This window comes from Pleurodeles waltl, chromosome 11 (assembly GCF_031143425.1).
Source record: "Pleurodeles waltl isolate 20211129_DDA chromosome 11, aPleWal1.hap1.20221129, whole genome shotgun sequence".
NCBI lineage: Eukaryota > Metazoa > Chordata > Amphibia > Caudata > Salamandridae > Pleurodeles > Pleurodeles waltl.
Genome location: NC_090450.1, coordinates 3,504,222 through 3,519,463, shown reverse-complemented (window position 1 = coordinate 3,519,463; position 15,242 = coordinate 3,504,222). Strand labels below are relative to the sequence as shown.

Genomic DNA, 15,242 nt, shown 5'->3' with positions numbered 1-15,242 from the left:
AATAGTATATAACACTGGTGAGTATCCAGTGCAACCAATAATGTACTCATTCACTTGGCAATACTACCTTCCTACCCAATATGTTTGTAAACACATGTAAGGTGTTTGACTCTTGTTTACTGCAGCGGCAGTCTCTGAAATTAATACTATTTTTACCTAGGTATCTGTGAGTGAAACAATCATATTGTCACTCTTTATAGTGACTGGCATGGTACCACCTTCTCTCTCGGCCGGGCTGGCAGTGGGAATCATGTATGCACAGAAGAGGCTGAAAAAAGGAGGAATTTTTTGTATCAGCCCTAAGAAAATCAGCTTTGCTGGATGGCTCAATCTCATCTGTTTTGATAAGGTATGTGGATGCTTCCATCATAGACTCATTTGGTTCACTTCTGCCTCTTCCTGATGATGGGGAACTCAACCTCCATGCTCCACTGGGGCTACCACTAACTTTCAGCACAGTATGCCACAGAATATTTAGCCTCATTCTTAGCATCTATTTTGGATGTGAGGGGACATTTTTGCACCAAGAACTAGCGCTAAACACTGACTCACTCTTCTTGCATAATCAGGTGAATTCTCAGGTAATTGTGCATGATTATGCTACATGGAGTTATACACGTTACTCCTACACTTAGTATTACCCTAGTGATGCAGGTATTCTTTCCGAAGGCATATAATTGTTGATGATAGGAGAAATAGCAGCTTCTTTTTTTCACATGCATTTCTGTAGACTTCCTGTTTCCTGATGTTTGTCTGGATTTCATGGTCAGCTATTAATTTTGAACCACAAATATCTTTGAAGTCTTGCTCAACATGCATGCATGAATTGAGAAATTAATTTATAAAATTATTCACATTTGCAGTTTCATTTGCGAGGAATCTCTAAGCTAGTCATTAATTTGGATCTTCAAAAGTCCAAACATATATATATATATATATATCTATCTATATATATATATATATATATATAGATATATATATATATATATATATGAGGGCAGGGGGCTGAGGTGATGCACTGAGGTTTGTCTTGTATTAGCTCTGTGTGTGTGTATGTGTGTGTGTGTGTGTGTGTGTGTTGTATGCCTATGTATGTAATTATTGGGTGTATGTGAGTATTTTGTGTCCATGTTTATGCTATATAAACAGAGTTTGTTTGCTGTGTCTGTGGGGGGAGGGTGTTACTGCTGTGTGTATTTGTGGGCCTATTATGTATATATGTGTGGATTTGTGTGGTTGTACATGTGTTCATGATGAGTGTGACATGTACACCTGTGTATGTGTTTGTGCATTCATGCTGCCTGAGGTTTATGTTGTATGTGAGATATTGGTATGTGTATTTCTATTGAGTGTGTTTTATATGACCAATGCTATGCATGTAGGTGCATGATATATGATGTGTGTCTGTATATGTATGTGATGACAATGGTGTATGTACTGTGTGGAGTATAGAGTATGTATCTTATTTTGTGTGTTTTAATATCAGTGCTAGGGATTGTGTGTGTGTGTGCTTGTGCGTGCATGGGTGTGTGCGTATATGTATGTGATTGTCTCCATGTGACTAGTGCTGTCTTGGGTTTTGTGTCCATGCATGTGTGTCTGTACAGTGTGCGTTTTTGTTTGTGTGAGCTTATGTATTCATGGTGTGTAGTGGTTTAAATATTCATATGTGATGCATGTGGTGTTTGTTGTGCATGCAGTGTGTGAAGTGTATGTATGTAAATATGAGCTTCAATCTGTGGGGGTTATTCTAACTTTGGAGGATATAATGGACTCGTAATACGGCTGGTGGTAAATCCGTCACTTTTGGGACGGATTAACACCTCCTCCAAAGTTGGAATAACCCCCTGTGTGTTATATAATCACAGCTCTGCATGTTTATTTTATATTTTCAATAAAGACATGTTATAGGTTTCATTATGTGGTCATGTGTGTAAGAGTGCTCCATGTCTGTTGATATTTCTGTAGTCTTAGTTCGTTTATCCAACTAATCCTGTTTATTATCCTGGACTTGTTTGGATATTGGTGTTTTTGAATTATTCTTGGAAAGAATTTTAAGGAGAACCAGAACCCATAAAATACGTTTAAATGGTATAGAAATCAACAATGCTATCTATGGGGAAACATTTTAGGTTTCCCACTAATTAATAAATACATTCATAAAGTTAGAAATCATTGTTTCCAGTTATTTCTACTGGAGATGGTTTACATTATGTATATGGTTAAAAGCCTCTCTTAAAATACCTTTTCAAACTAGCTAAATTCTAAGTGGGAAGCAAAATTAAACAGCAAACTGATTGTGTGCACTGTTTGGTGCTGAAGGTGATAGATCCTGAAGTCTACTGCTGCTTGTAGATTAGACTCCAGTGGTTTCATGTAGTGTTTTGTAACTACGCACATTCAGAGGCTTAGAAGTATTGTGCAATGTCTGTTTCCATTGTTTGAAGCCAAAAACCGCGATTAAGGGCACAGGCATACATTTTCAAACACCACAGAATGGAGCACTCAGAGCAGTTTAAAGCTTTTGCTCTCCAAGACATGACTAACAGCTTGCACAACAGAGCTGTAATGAGGCTCATATCAAGGCCAGGTTTATCATGATTTGACGGAGGGCATCTCAGCAAGATAACCTGCTGTGCTGCCTCAAATGGAGAGGGCAGGAATGCACCATATTTACTGAGATTCTTTCTGATAATACTGTGTTTATTTGTAAAGCTTCTTTGATTTGCTTGTTGCTTCAATGAATCTATTTGCTAGCACCACAATTACTTAGTGAGGTTAGAATGAGTTGTTTCTGTTGTTAATGTGTTGATGTCCATTTGAATCTAGACTGGCACCCTGACAGAAGAAGGCCTGGACCTCTGGGGGCTAATCCCATCAAGGGGACAAAGGTATGACTGGGATGTAATGGTTTCTACTACCTGACTGCAAAAGGTACACTTTTCTCTGGGTAGCATATGGGAATGTGAGGTGAATATATTACATCAATTTATAGGGTTTGAGACAGTAATGTCAATTTCCTCATGCATTCATTCTTAATAAAAAGTTTGAATTGGTACAGGAAATTATTGATGAAGAAATATCTGTGACTGCCTGGATCCTGTGGGATGCTTTGTGCAGGGACACATGGAAACCCACCCAGACTGCCATGTCTATTCTTATCAATCTGGAAAGGAGCAGCCTTGAGTAGTGCGACTAGCCCCTTGCCAGCACCTCAATATACTCACACTCTTTACAAAGTAATACATTAGCAAGAGCAGCTGGGTTCAACCTCTCCAGCACTTCGCTCATTGCCTCTAGCTCTCTTTCTGCTTTAGACTGTCCGGGCTGCACCGCAGTTGCCATTGTGGTTTAAGGCCCATAAAACACATAGAACCAGATTTAAGAGCCCCTAGTTCCTCCTTGTGCCACATTAGCATCCCTTTTTATGCTAATGTGGCCCAATGATGCCAAAATCACAGCACCAGATTTACACTTGCTTTGCACTACTTTGTAACCCGTGCGCAACACTATGTCTGATTCAGGCATAATGTGTGCAATGGGGGGGCTCTCAGAGCAAGCATTAAAAGGGGTCACACCTTTGCCTACAATGGGCCACTATCTGCTGTTCAGGGTTAGAGCAAAAACAGTACATCAATAGTGTCAAAAATTTGAAATACAGCGCACACATTGTGGTGGTAGGGGACTCTATGGGGTGCAAGGAAATCTACCCCATAATTGCCTGCTAATATGTGGACATGAAAGGAGTACTTGAAGCTTCAAGCGGTCTGTCTAGAAAGTTTTTTTTCATCATAGTTAAAACATGGCCTTGGAAAGTGGTGTCAGAGGTTTTGACAGCTGTTCCAGCTTTCCTACAGTAGGAGAGTGATGTTTTCTCCATCAATTTCTCTTGATTAGAAGTCTAGTGGACTCTGTTTCTTTGGGTTCTCAAAGTATAGGAGTTGAATGCTCTTAGTGGGTTTTCATAAACCAAACCTCGCTGCCCATTGAGTGATTTTGCTCCCATAGTCCCAACAATATGATGAAGTTAATATTGTCCCAGACTGCATTGTGCAGAGGAAATCCTCAAAGTACCTTTTCAAACAAAATCCACATGGGATTCTTAGGAAGACAAAGACATCTAACGCCTCTAAAACACTACACTAATCCATCAGCTTTAAGTAAATCCATCATCAACAGGAAATTGCACATTGAAGAAGCCAGTGGATCTGTAAAGAATGTACAAGATGCACAATTAAATTAGATATGATGATGGATTTCCATGTCATTTGTTTCTTAAATGTTTATTTTCCCATTGTTTACCTCAGTTTAACAATAAAAGGATTCCACATTCTCAGCTAATATGAATGGATTTATGTTTGTTTCCAATGAGCTGCAGTTCTTCCTCTTGCTGGTTTGCATAATGACTAATTTCCAGAATAACAAAATGCACTCATGTCATAATGGGTGCATCAATATGTTCTATAGCTCTATTCAGTTATTTTGCTTTCATGAGTATTTTATTGAATGTAGCATGTTCAGTTATTGACAAACCTACAGTTGACTGCATGCCTGTAGCTGGGAGACACAATTGTGCTTAAAAATTCTAAGGTATTGTTAGGGGAAAAAGAGTCACACAACTCCAAATTAAAACATCATTAACTCCCTAGCTGCTGAGGCTTTTACCACCCCAGTGTTGAGCCCTATTTTTGATGTTGGGGAATATGTTTATCAGATGAAGTTTATGTACGGTGGGTAGTAGTAATTGTATAGTTCACATGGTTCTCTGACTTTTCTTTGAAAATTTGAGTGAAATGCACGATTTTAGCCACATTTTGAGGTTTGTATTGCATTCTCTATCAGAGCATGTAGTGAAATCCACTCAAGCTGCTCCATCCTGAGTTTGAGGGATCTCTATATGCTAGCTGACGCGGACTGCAAATAGTGCAGCCATTCAGGGGATAAGGGAGAAAGACTGTTAGGCGTGTTATGGGGTAGGAGTGCAATTTAATGCTTGGGTGAGCATTTCCTTTTTTAAAAATATTAGCTCTGGGGTCTAGTGGGCTTTCGGTCCCTGGAGGGGCAGATTGAGGGTAAATACACCAGGGGCAGAAACAACTGCTGGGGGTTGTAATGCTATAATTGTTTGGGGCACTGTCTAATGCCTGATCAGTTTGCCACAAAACCCTTACTTTTACCATTTTTCCTTGACATCGAGTGGTTGGGCAAAAATAAGTTTTACATTTTTAGGTGGGGGGCACTTATCCATTGCCATGGAGCTGTGCCACCATGAAATCTCTTTCCTGGCATATAGCGGGAGATTCTGGTCTGAGATCACGGTCAGGGAATTATTCCCAGACAGGGATTCACTAGGGAGACATTGAGTCCTGTTCAGCAGAACCTCTCCCTTGCAGATCATTGATCAAGGACAGACATTTTTCCCTGTGTACCAATAAATGTGAAAGTAGTCAGTGCCTAATGACACTGACTGCTTTCAGTTTGAGAATAAAATATCAGCACACTGTTTGTTCATTGAAGTGCCCAAAAAAGATTCAGGACATGTGGGGGGTGAAAGTGGTAAGTAAATGGGGAGATATACTGTATATGTGAGAGGGTTGCATCATGTTTGCTCCATTCAGTGTGGCACATGCATGACACAAACCTCTCAGTCATATTTATGAAGCTAAGCAAAGCCACTTTGCAAGGCTTAGAGTGGTTCTAAAATTCTGGAGTAAGACAGTGCAGCATACATCGCTGTGTTGCCTTACTCTGCCTTGGGGAGGGAATTCCAGGGGTGTTGCATGGGTCTTCTCAGGCAACTCCCATGTTTTTGGACACATTCCCAGATTTACAAGAACATGGAAATCTGGGAATGCGCTAAAAAGAGGTGTAACAAGGAGAAATATGTTTATGTTGTTACTTCCTCTTTCTATGTGTGCTGCATTCTGCAGCGGACACCCATGACTCCATGGTGCAAGGGGCCTGCATTGGCACTAGGCTGCCAAAAGGGCATCAGCACAGGGGACAAAGGTAGGAATGTGCTATATGCCTTAAGTACGGCGCACTCCTGCCTATTCCTAGTGAAGCATTAGTCAGCAAGGTGACTTGCTGGCCTGCCCTGCACCACTTTCTCATGAATACGCCAGGTGATTTTAAATAGGTATCTCAGAAAACAATCATAACCCTTGCTCTTTTTATCACATTTGGGCATAGGACTCTTTGAGGGACATAATTTTCAAAGATTGCTTTGAAATTTGGTTTCACTTCTAGTAAACTATCAACTGAATCAAGAGCCAGATGTTATAATTCATGGAGTTTTTAAATCAATGTGTGGACTTTGTTTTCTACATTTTTCCCAACTGAGTTAAAAATGACACATTGCATTCATTGGCTTCTTTTTCACCCCAGTTTTCAGACAGTTCACAGGTTCGGTCATAGCGATGCATTACCTTGGAGTCCACTATTAGCCGCCCTGGCCAGCTGTCACTCACTTATCTTTCTAGATGGAAAGCTGCAGGGAGATCCGCTGGACCTGAAGATGTTTGAAGGAACAAACTGGGTAATGTAGAACAATCAAAATATACAAATAAACATTTGGAAATTGTGGGATCATACATCAAAGTAGACACATTGGCCTTCGTTACAAGTGGGCTGATAATTTCTCATGTTTGGGAACTTGTATCATGGCATACATCAGAAATATTAATATGCCTTTTTGTTCTTGCACCCACTCCATTATGGGCGTGATCACCTGGCTTCCCCGCGTCATATTGGGTAGGGCAAACCTGCTGGAGTTTAAAGTAAAATGGTGACTCATTTGTGGGACATTCAGAAATTGGTGTGATAAGCATTAAGGACCCCCTGTTATGCACCATATTATGGCCAAACCATAGAATAGGCCATAATTATCACATCCAATAAATTCCTAATATCTCACATTAATAAGAGTGCTGTAGTTGTGTGGTATGGGTGTTTGTCATCTGTATATAGAGGTCCATTTCACAGCAGCACGTATCTACAAATTATTAATTTCCATTATCCATTTCTAAAACTGACATTTACAGTGTCAGGAATTCTGAGCAAAAAGGGACTTACTCATATGGAAATATATGTTTCCATAGCAGATGTACTGTGGGAGGAGGCGCAGGAAAGTGATGGTAATAGGTGAAAAAAACAGGTTTGTGGCTGCTTTACAGACCCATTTTAAGTCCCAAAACACCATCTTGGAATGAAAGTACTTCAAGCTTAGAGACTTGAATGTTTCCAGTTTTCTCCTTCCTACCCCCAGTGTTTCATAAAGCGTATTGGAGCAGGGATTTCCACTGGTAAATTGTTTTCTTTACATGTAAAATTCCTGTGAGTATAGCAATGCACTGGTTTGTCTTTCTTTAAACCCATGAACCACCATTTGACAATCCTCCTGGCATAAGGGAGAGAGGAAAACTTACACTAGAAGAAATGCAAAGAACATTTTTCTTCTTAGGCACTTAAAGTTGCCAGGAATAAAAGCTGTTAGTTTTCAATTTGCTGTTGATAAATTGTGCAGTGTCAGAGTAGATGTTAGGACCACTTGTCATTAAAACAATGTTTTCTTTGTGGCTGTTGTACTCATTGAAATGATACCCACAGCTTGTATCACAGACAAATTCACATAACCCTGACACAAATTTGCCTGTGCGATGTGGGTTAAACATTATTGTGAACTACAATACAAACAGTTTTTCTAGTGTGCAACATCCACATAAAAATATTTGTGAAAGAACTTGAAGAAAAGCAGTGAGGTTCATGGCTACCAGTGGCTGAACTTCATAGGCTTTATCGGAGCTGGTACGGCTGGCCAAACACACATGCGCACTTAGTGCACACCACTCCCCCCCCCCTCCCGTGGCCCAGCCTCGCCCTCCCTGCACTGCTGGCTGAGCCAGAAACAGAAAAATAAAATGACTATTGTTTAATTTTTCTGCTGCCGGCTTGGCCAGGTGTAATGCTTCTTCACCGTAGCGAAGGAGCAGCCCTGAATAATCGGCTTATCAGGAACTTGCATGACCTTATCATTTATTTGTTTCCCTTATAAAGTCAGACAGCACAGTTTTTCTATAATTAAAATGCTAATTTCAAATCTTTTCTTTTTTTGAAAAGATTTCTACTACCTATTTATATCTTCTGCATTGCTCAGCCTCTTTTATTTTTCCTAGACAATTGAGAACTGCAGCACTGATAAAGACAAAGGCGACTTATCATCGGAGGTGGTGATTAAACCAGGACCCCGAGCTATAAAGGTGGTGTATTTTTTGTAAATACAGATTCCATTCTATTTGCACCGTCTGTGGAATCCAGTGGCTAGCTGTCAACCAGATTGCTTAGAGTGTTTTCAGTGACTATTGCTTTTTGCCTATTTTTGTGGGTAGATTTATTATAATTACAATGTCCCTTTTTGTGGTGCATTATTGACCCCAAATCATTTTTTTGGTATTTGCTAAGCCATGCAAAGCTTCTTTGCAAAGCTTTGAGTGGTTTAGTAAGTTGAAGGTTACCTTCCATTGAGAAGGCATTAAGTGGGTGGAGCATAGGTGTTCCTATGAATCCAACCATGTATTTCTGTCAATTCCCAGATTTGCAAAAGCTAGTAAATATAGAAATGCATCAAAACGATGTACCTTCTCCAGTGAGACGTAATAAGGGGAAATATGTTTATTTCTCCTTTCTACCTCTTTCAATGTTTGATGCATTCTGCAGCACACATAGAAAGAGGCATGCGCCTCTAAAGATTGTTTTTGTGCAGTAAGTTATTCCTCCCTGCACAAAGACGATCCTGCATGTAATGCAGGCTCCCTTGCACCATTGTGCAAGGATGACTGTGTTGGCATTAAGAAGGTATTCTTGCCCGCACAAGAACAATCCTCCTCTTACTGCAGGTACCCTTGTACCAAGGTGCAAGGATGCTTGCATTTTTCCTAGACAGCCACAAGTGCTCCAGCACAGAGAGAGAGATGAAGAGCACCATATCTCAATATATGTGGCACATTTTAGCTCTCATCCATTCATGCAACACAGCACAGCAACTTGCCTTATGGCACTGCATTGCGGGAATTCTAAGTAAATCTTACGTTTAGTGGCTGTGTAGTAACTTGAATTGTGTTACATTATTGGGTGGGGGCTGGTAGCCTATTTTAACACATGCTGCTAAATTTTAACAATTACCACTGAAACATGAAAGCAGGTATGTTAATTTTTCTGCCGTACAGTAAAGGAGTCAATCAGTTTTTTTAATCCAGTGTGTGCACTTCTCATTTCTACAACAGAATAATTTGTTCTTTTAAGGTGCATCTGCAAACCCAGCAGCCATGTTTAGTTACTGTGATGAGGCTATCATATCTTGCGTGCAGACACCAAGCACATAGGAATGGCAGGAGGTAGTCTGTCAGTTTCAATGTTCTGTGCTGCATCTGGTGCATGCACAATATTTTGCCCTACCAAGACTAGACAGCTTAATGTCAACCAGATACTGGTGTAACTTCTCTGAGGTACAATTACTCAATGTGTACTCCTTTATGAACAGATTGCTGAGATGTCAACAAAGTCCACCCAGGACTGGTTGCAGACTTTGTGGGTTTCCCTGAACTTCATCCTGTACTTCTCTGGGACGAGACCAAATTTTCTGATCAGACACCTTTTTGTGGTGGAGTATGATTCTGCCACTTCCCCCTCTAGGGTAAGGAGCCTATATCTCCCAGCTACTGGGATCAATTCCCACAGGAGTGAACCTCAGTAACGAGAGATTCAATCATCTCTAAAATGCCCTTCTGATATTTAGGGAAAAACACTATGGGAAGTTTTGGATCAAACCCATCACCCCTTGACATCTCAAATGTTCCCCTCCCACCAGATGGTTCCTTTATCTCACCACAGGTCACTTTACACCTCATAAAGGAAGCCTGGCTAGCTGTCAAATGCTGGCTGATGAGGAGAGGCTTGTACAGGGCTAAGTTTAGGTAACTGTAGAAAGGGACAAATCACTTACAATGCGGTCAATGCAAAGCTATGCATTGACCATGCTGCCTTTGGTGGCCATATGCGTGTACAACGCATGCGTTTACAGGAAGGGGCAGGGAGCAGAGGAGAGAGTGGTAAGTGGGACCAGGTTGGGGGACGTTAAGGTAGTTTTTAGGACAGGGTCGGGGAGGTCGGGGAGGTAGGTTGTCGGTATTGATTGTAATTACATCTAATTATCATATAACTTTTGAACTAAGCACTGGCCCTGGGCCTTGTTGGGGACATCTGCAAAAAGCCCAGTTTGCTCACACAATTGTAACAATATTTTATTTAAAAAAAAATTGGAATTTCACTTCCACAACCAAAGTTTAACTGGGTGTTTAAGTTAGGGTGTGAGTTATAGCACAATTTATAGAACTGATGAATTTCAGTGATGTTGTGTGTTTAAAATACTGAGAGGGTCATTACAACATTGGCGGTAAAAGACGCTTACTGCCATGCAGAAGACCGCCAATACACCGCCGCGGTAGACCGCCACAGCTATTATGACACACATCTCGGAATCCTCCGAAATTCAGACACCCACACAACACCCCCACACCAAAGGTCAGCGATAAACATGCAGAATCAAATCCTCCACCTCCACGCCAACAGAAACACGCCCATGCTATTACGACCCACGAATCCATGTGGCGGTCTTTCAACCGCGGTATTCCATTGGCGGTACACACCGCCGCGCTCAAAACACCACACACCACTACACTCACCACACTCATCAACACATACGCCACCCCACACATCACCCACCCCACCCCATGGCACGCCAAAGACACCCCCGCTTCTCCGAGGAGGAGCTCAGGGTCATGGTGGAGGAAATCGTACGGGTAGAGCCACAGCTATTTGGAACACAGGTACAGCACACATCAATAGCCAGGAAAATTGTGTTATGGCGCAGAATAGTCGACAGGGTCAACGAGGTGGGACAGCACCCAAGAAATAGGGAGGACATCAGGAAGAGGTGGAACGACCTACGGGGGAAGGTGCATTCCACGGTCTCCAGGCACAACATCGCGGTACAGCGGACTGGCGGCGGACGCCCACCTCCTCCCCCACAACTAACAACATGGGAGGAGCAAGTCTTGACCATCCTGCATCCTGAGGGCCTCAGAGGAGTCGGTGGAGGATGGGACACTGGTAAGTCAAATCTTAACTATCATATCCCCCACCCTACCTGCATGCTATCACACACCCCCACCCTCACACCCTCCCCTATCACTTCAACTCATCACTAATGTACCCATAACACAATCCACCCATCCCAACACCAAGCCCTGCATGACACAACTAAGCATAGTCACCCCTCACCAAAGCATGGTCACTGCACATACCCAGACCACCCCCCCAACCATCATCACACAAGCCCCCACACAGGAATGCTTGCACTGGGGTTCACGCACAGCCACCCATTGCACACCATTACACACACACATGCAGTAATCATGCTCTTATGCCCCTGCAGGAACCCGAAGGACCGTCACCACCCCAGAGGGTCCAGACAACACCACTCCACCCCCAGAAGAGGCCCACAGTGACAAGAGCAGCTCTGCCCTACTGGATCGTGATGACCAGCTGGGACCATTGTGGGCCTCAGGACAGTCGGTTCCCGTTTCACAGGCACAGCCCAACACCGACCTTCCACCCTCTGGTAACACCAGCACAGCACCCACCCAGCGGGCCCAAACCTCCTTACCCAGGACAGGTCAATCAGCGGTGTGTCCACCACTACAGGGCACTCAGGGTAACCCACCACCCCAACAACAACAGGGACCTGGGGGCAGTGGTAGTGGGCACACGGTCCAGGGGACGGAGGAACAGGAACATAGGGGAACTGGGAGGGCTGCTGTGCGACAGGGCAAGGGAACCAACTCTCCACGAGGCCCTATCCTCCATCATGGGAGCGTACCACCACTCCCAGGAGACGATGGCCACGGTCCTGGACAAGTTGCAGGAGACCCTGCGCCTGCAGGACGAACTGTATTTGGGGTTCAGAGAGGAGCTCAGAACCATCAGCTCCGCCCTGGGCACCATCGTAGGGGTGCTGAAGGACATACAGCAGACCTTGAGGGACACCGTGGCACTCCAAGGGGCACCTGACACTAGCCAGGACGATGAACTGCCCACCACCTCCACCGGTGCTAGTGGACAGGACACCCCGCCACAGGACCAACACACGAGCACCCCACCCCCTGCAGACGGACAACCACCACGCAAGCGGTCCCTGAGATCCAGGAACAGGACAGAGCAAGATTGCAAGACCCCCGCCAGGAAATAGGACCACCCTGATTTTCCTCCCACTGTCCCACTTTGTTACCCTGTCCATATTCGAACTGCCCCAGCTCCACTTCCTATGCCCAGATGGGCAGTGCACCTGTGAGACTAATAGACTGGACTCTGCCATGGACATTCCTCCACCATCACCCATCACCAATTTACAACCCCCCTTCATTTTTTGAGCACTTAAATAAACACCCTTGAAACACAAAACAATCTGGAGTCAGTCTATGATTTTGTACTTTGTATTATCAATGACAGTGTCATAATGGCTGTACCATTGTAAGGCTAACATACCTATGTCACACATCACAAGCCCTTGAAGTATGCAAGCAGTTGACACATAGGTTACCACACCTGTGAAACCGTAATGGAAGGGTACAACTCAGTTAACAAATAGTGATTGAAATAGACAAACAGGATAGAGGTAGACGTAAGAAAGTTAAGGTAATGTCAAACCAGAAAATGTTCTCACCTATGTGTCACTGGAAATATTTCTGTATGACTGACTCCCTGTTGTCGTTTTCTTCTTCCTCAGCTTCATCCTCATCACTGTCCACAGGCTCCACAGACTCCACACCTGCTACAACACCGTCATCTGGATCATCCTCCTGCAGAAAAGGCACCTGGCATCGCAAAGCCAAATTATGGAGCATGGAGCAGGCGATGATGATGTCTCACACCTTCTTCGGTGAGTAGAATAGGGATCCACCTGTCATATGGAGGCACCTGAACCTGGCTTTCAGGAGGCCGAAGGTGCGTTCGATCACCCTCCTAGTCCGCCCATGGGCATCATTGTACCGTTCCTCTGCCCTGGTCCTAGGATTCCTCACTGGGGTCAATATCCACGAAAGGTTGGGGTAACCAGAGTCCCCCAATAGCCATACCCGGTGCCTCTGGAGTTGACCCATCATATCAGGGATGCTAGTATTCCCCAGAATGTATGCGTCATGCACTGAGCCAGGGAACATAGCATTTACCTGAGAGATGTACTGGTCTGCCAAACAGACCATATGGACATTCATGGAATGATAACTCTTCCTGTTCCTGTACACCTGTTCACTCCAGTGGGGGGGGACCAGAGCTACATGGGTCCCATCAATGGCACCTATGACGTTGGGGATATGTCCAAGGGCATAGAAGTCACCTTTCACTGTAGGGAAATCCTCCACATGAGGGAAAATTATGTATCTCCTTACGTGTTTCAGCAGGGCAGACAACACTCTGGACAGCACGTTGGAAAACATAGGCTGGGACATCCCTGATGACATGGCCACTGTTGTCTGAAAAGACCCACTTGCAAGGAAATGGAGCACTGACAGCACCTGCACGTCAGGGGGGATTCCAGTCGGATGGCGGATCGGTGACATCAGGTCTGGCTCCAACTGGGTACATAGTTCCTGTATAGTGGCACGGTCAAACCGGTAGGTGACGATGATATGTCTTTCTTCCATTGTCAACAGGTCCACCAGCGGTCGGTACACCGGAGGATTCCGTCATCTTCTCATATGTCCCAGCTGACGTTGTCTACGAAGGACAACAGCAAAGAACCAGTCACTATTCCTCCAGGTATGTACCCACAGTGACACACAAGACTACACCATACAAAACCCTTCCTGTATGTGTGTTGAGTGTAGGCCTAGCTATGTGTGACGCAGTAGTAAATGAAGCCATGTGGGCCACTGAAATGGCGGGTGCCTGACCTCTAAACTGGGACAATAGAATTGTGGGGTAACTGCGCTGGCGTTGCACACCGTCGCGGTAGGCGGTCGTAGACCGCGGCGCAATGCTGCATTGGTTAACAGTGGACCCTATGGGTCCCAGGAGCCAATGAACAGGTGCGCCGGCAGTGAGGATGCGCACCGCCGCTGACGTCACTGCCATTTTCTATCTCTTCAATCACTAGATACCTGACCTTCGACAGGAGAGGACCTACACTGCTAGTGCTGCTGTGACCTCGGTCTGGAAGCGACGATGGCTGCTGCGTCTGGGGAAAGGGCCCCTGCCTTCACTGCACAGGAGTTGGAGAAACTTGTGGATTGGGTCCTCCCCCAGTACATGCTACTCTACGGTCCTCCAGACCAACAGGTTAGTACACAGGGAGCAGGTTGTATGGGCTAGGCCTGGGTGGAGAGGGCTGGGTGGAAGAGGGAAGTGGACAGAGTTGATTGAACATTAATGCATGGGAAAGAATGGGCCACATGTCTAGAGTAGGGAGGGGGGCCACTCACAACGACGGTGCACTTGGTAATGACTGTTCCTCTTCCCTTGTGCATGTCATGTAGGTCAGCGCCCACCAGAAGAGGGACATCTGGCGTGCCATCGCCAAGGAGGTCCGGACTCTGGGGGCCCACCAGAGACGGGGCACCCACTGTCGGAAGAGATGGGAGGACATTCGCCGCTGCAGCAAGAAGACGGCGGAGGCTCAGCTGGGGATGGCCTCCCAACGTGGGAGGGGTGCCCGTCGCAGCATGACCCCCCTGATGTTCCGGATCTTTGCGGTGGCCTACCCGGAGTTCGATGGGTGCTTGAGGACATCACAGCAGACACAAGGGGGTGAGTACAACCTCATTCTGCGGACTTTGCGTGCAGTGGAGGGGTCTGGGTGGGGGAGGTGGGCTGTGGGTGTTTCCCAGGCCAGGGCGAGTTAGGTAGGCAAGGCCCCTCCGTAATGTAGGCCATGTGGCACTCAACCCTACCTCAGCAGAGTGCCAAGTCGAGGTTTATTTGCCCCTGTGGCATCCATGTGCGCAGATGTCCACCATTGCCATGTAGGCCATAACCCAGAAATTGTGTGTGCAGAGTGCAGGAGCACGGCTTAATGCAGGGGGCTGCTGCGTCTGTCTTGTCCGCCAACGGTAGCGGAATACCATGCACTAAAACTCTCTTTCTTTTGTCTCCCCCCTTTTCCTGCTCTCCCTGTCCTTTTGTACATCAGC

General features: G+C 44.9%; 1 protein-coding gene across 4 annotated transcripts in view; it reads left to right on the top strand.

Annotated features, from left to right (window-relative positions):
- The window catches only part of LOC138265205 (probable cation-transporting ATPase 13A4), a 268,240-nt gene that overhangs the window by 84,801 nt on the left and 168,197 nt on the right, over window positions 1-15,242 (top strand). For all 4 annotated transcript variants that reach the window (XM_069212753.1, XM_069212757.1, XM_069212754.1 and 1 more), the window contains 4 exons: window positions 161-349; window positions 2,830-2,891; window positions 6,388-6,538; window positions 8,175-8,258. In XM_069212753.1, coding sequence (XP_069068854.1) covers window positions 161-349; window positions 2,830-2,891; window positions 6,388-6,538; window positions 8,175-8,258 — 486 coding nt within the window. The remainder of the gene's footprint in view (window positions 1-160; window positions 350-2,829; window positions 2,892-6,387; window positions 6,539-8,174; window positions 8,259-15,242) is intronic.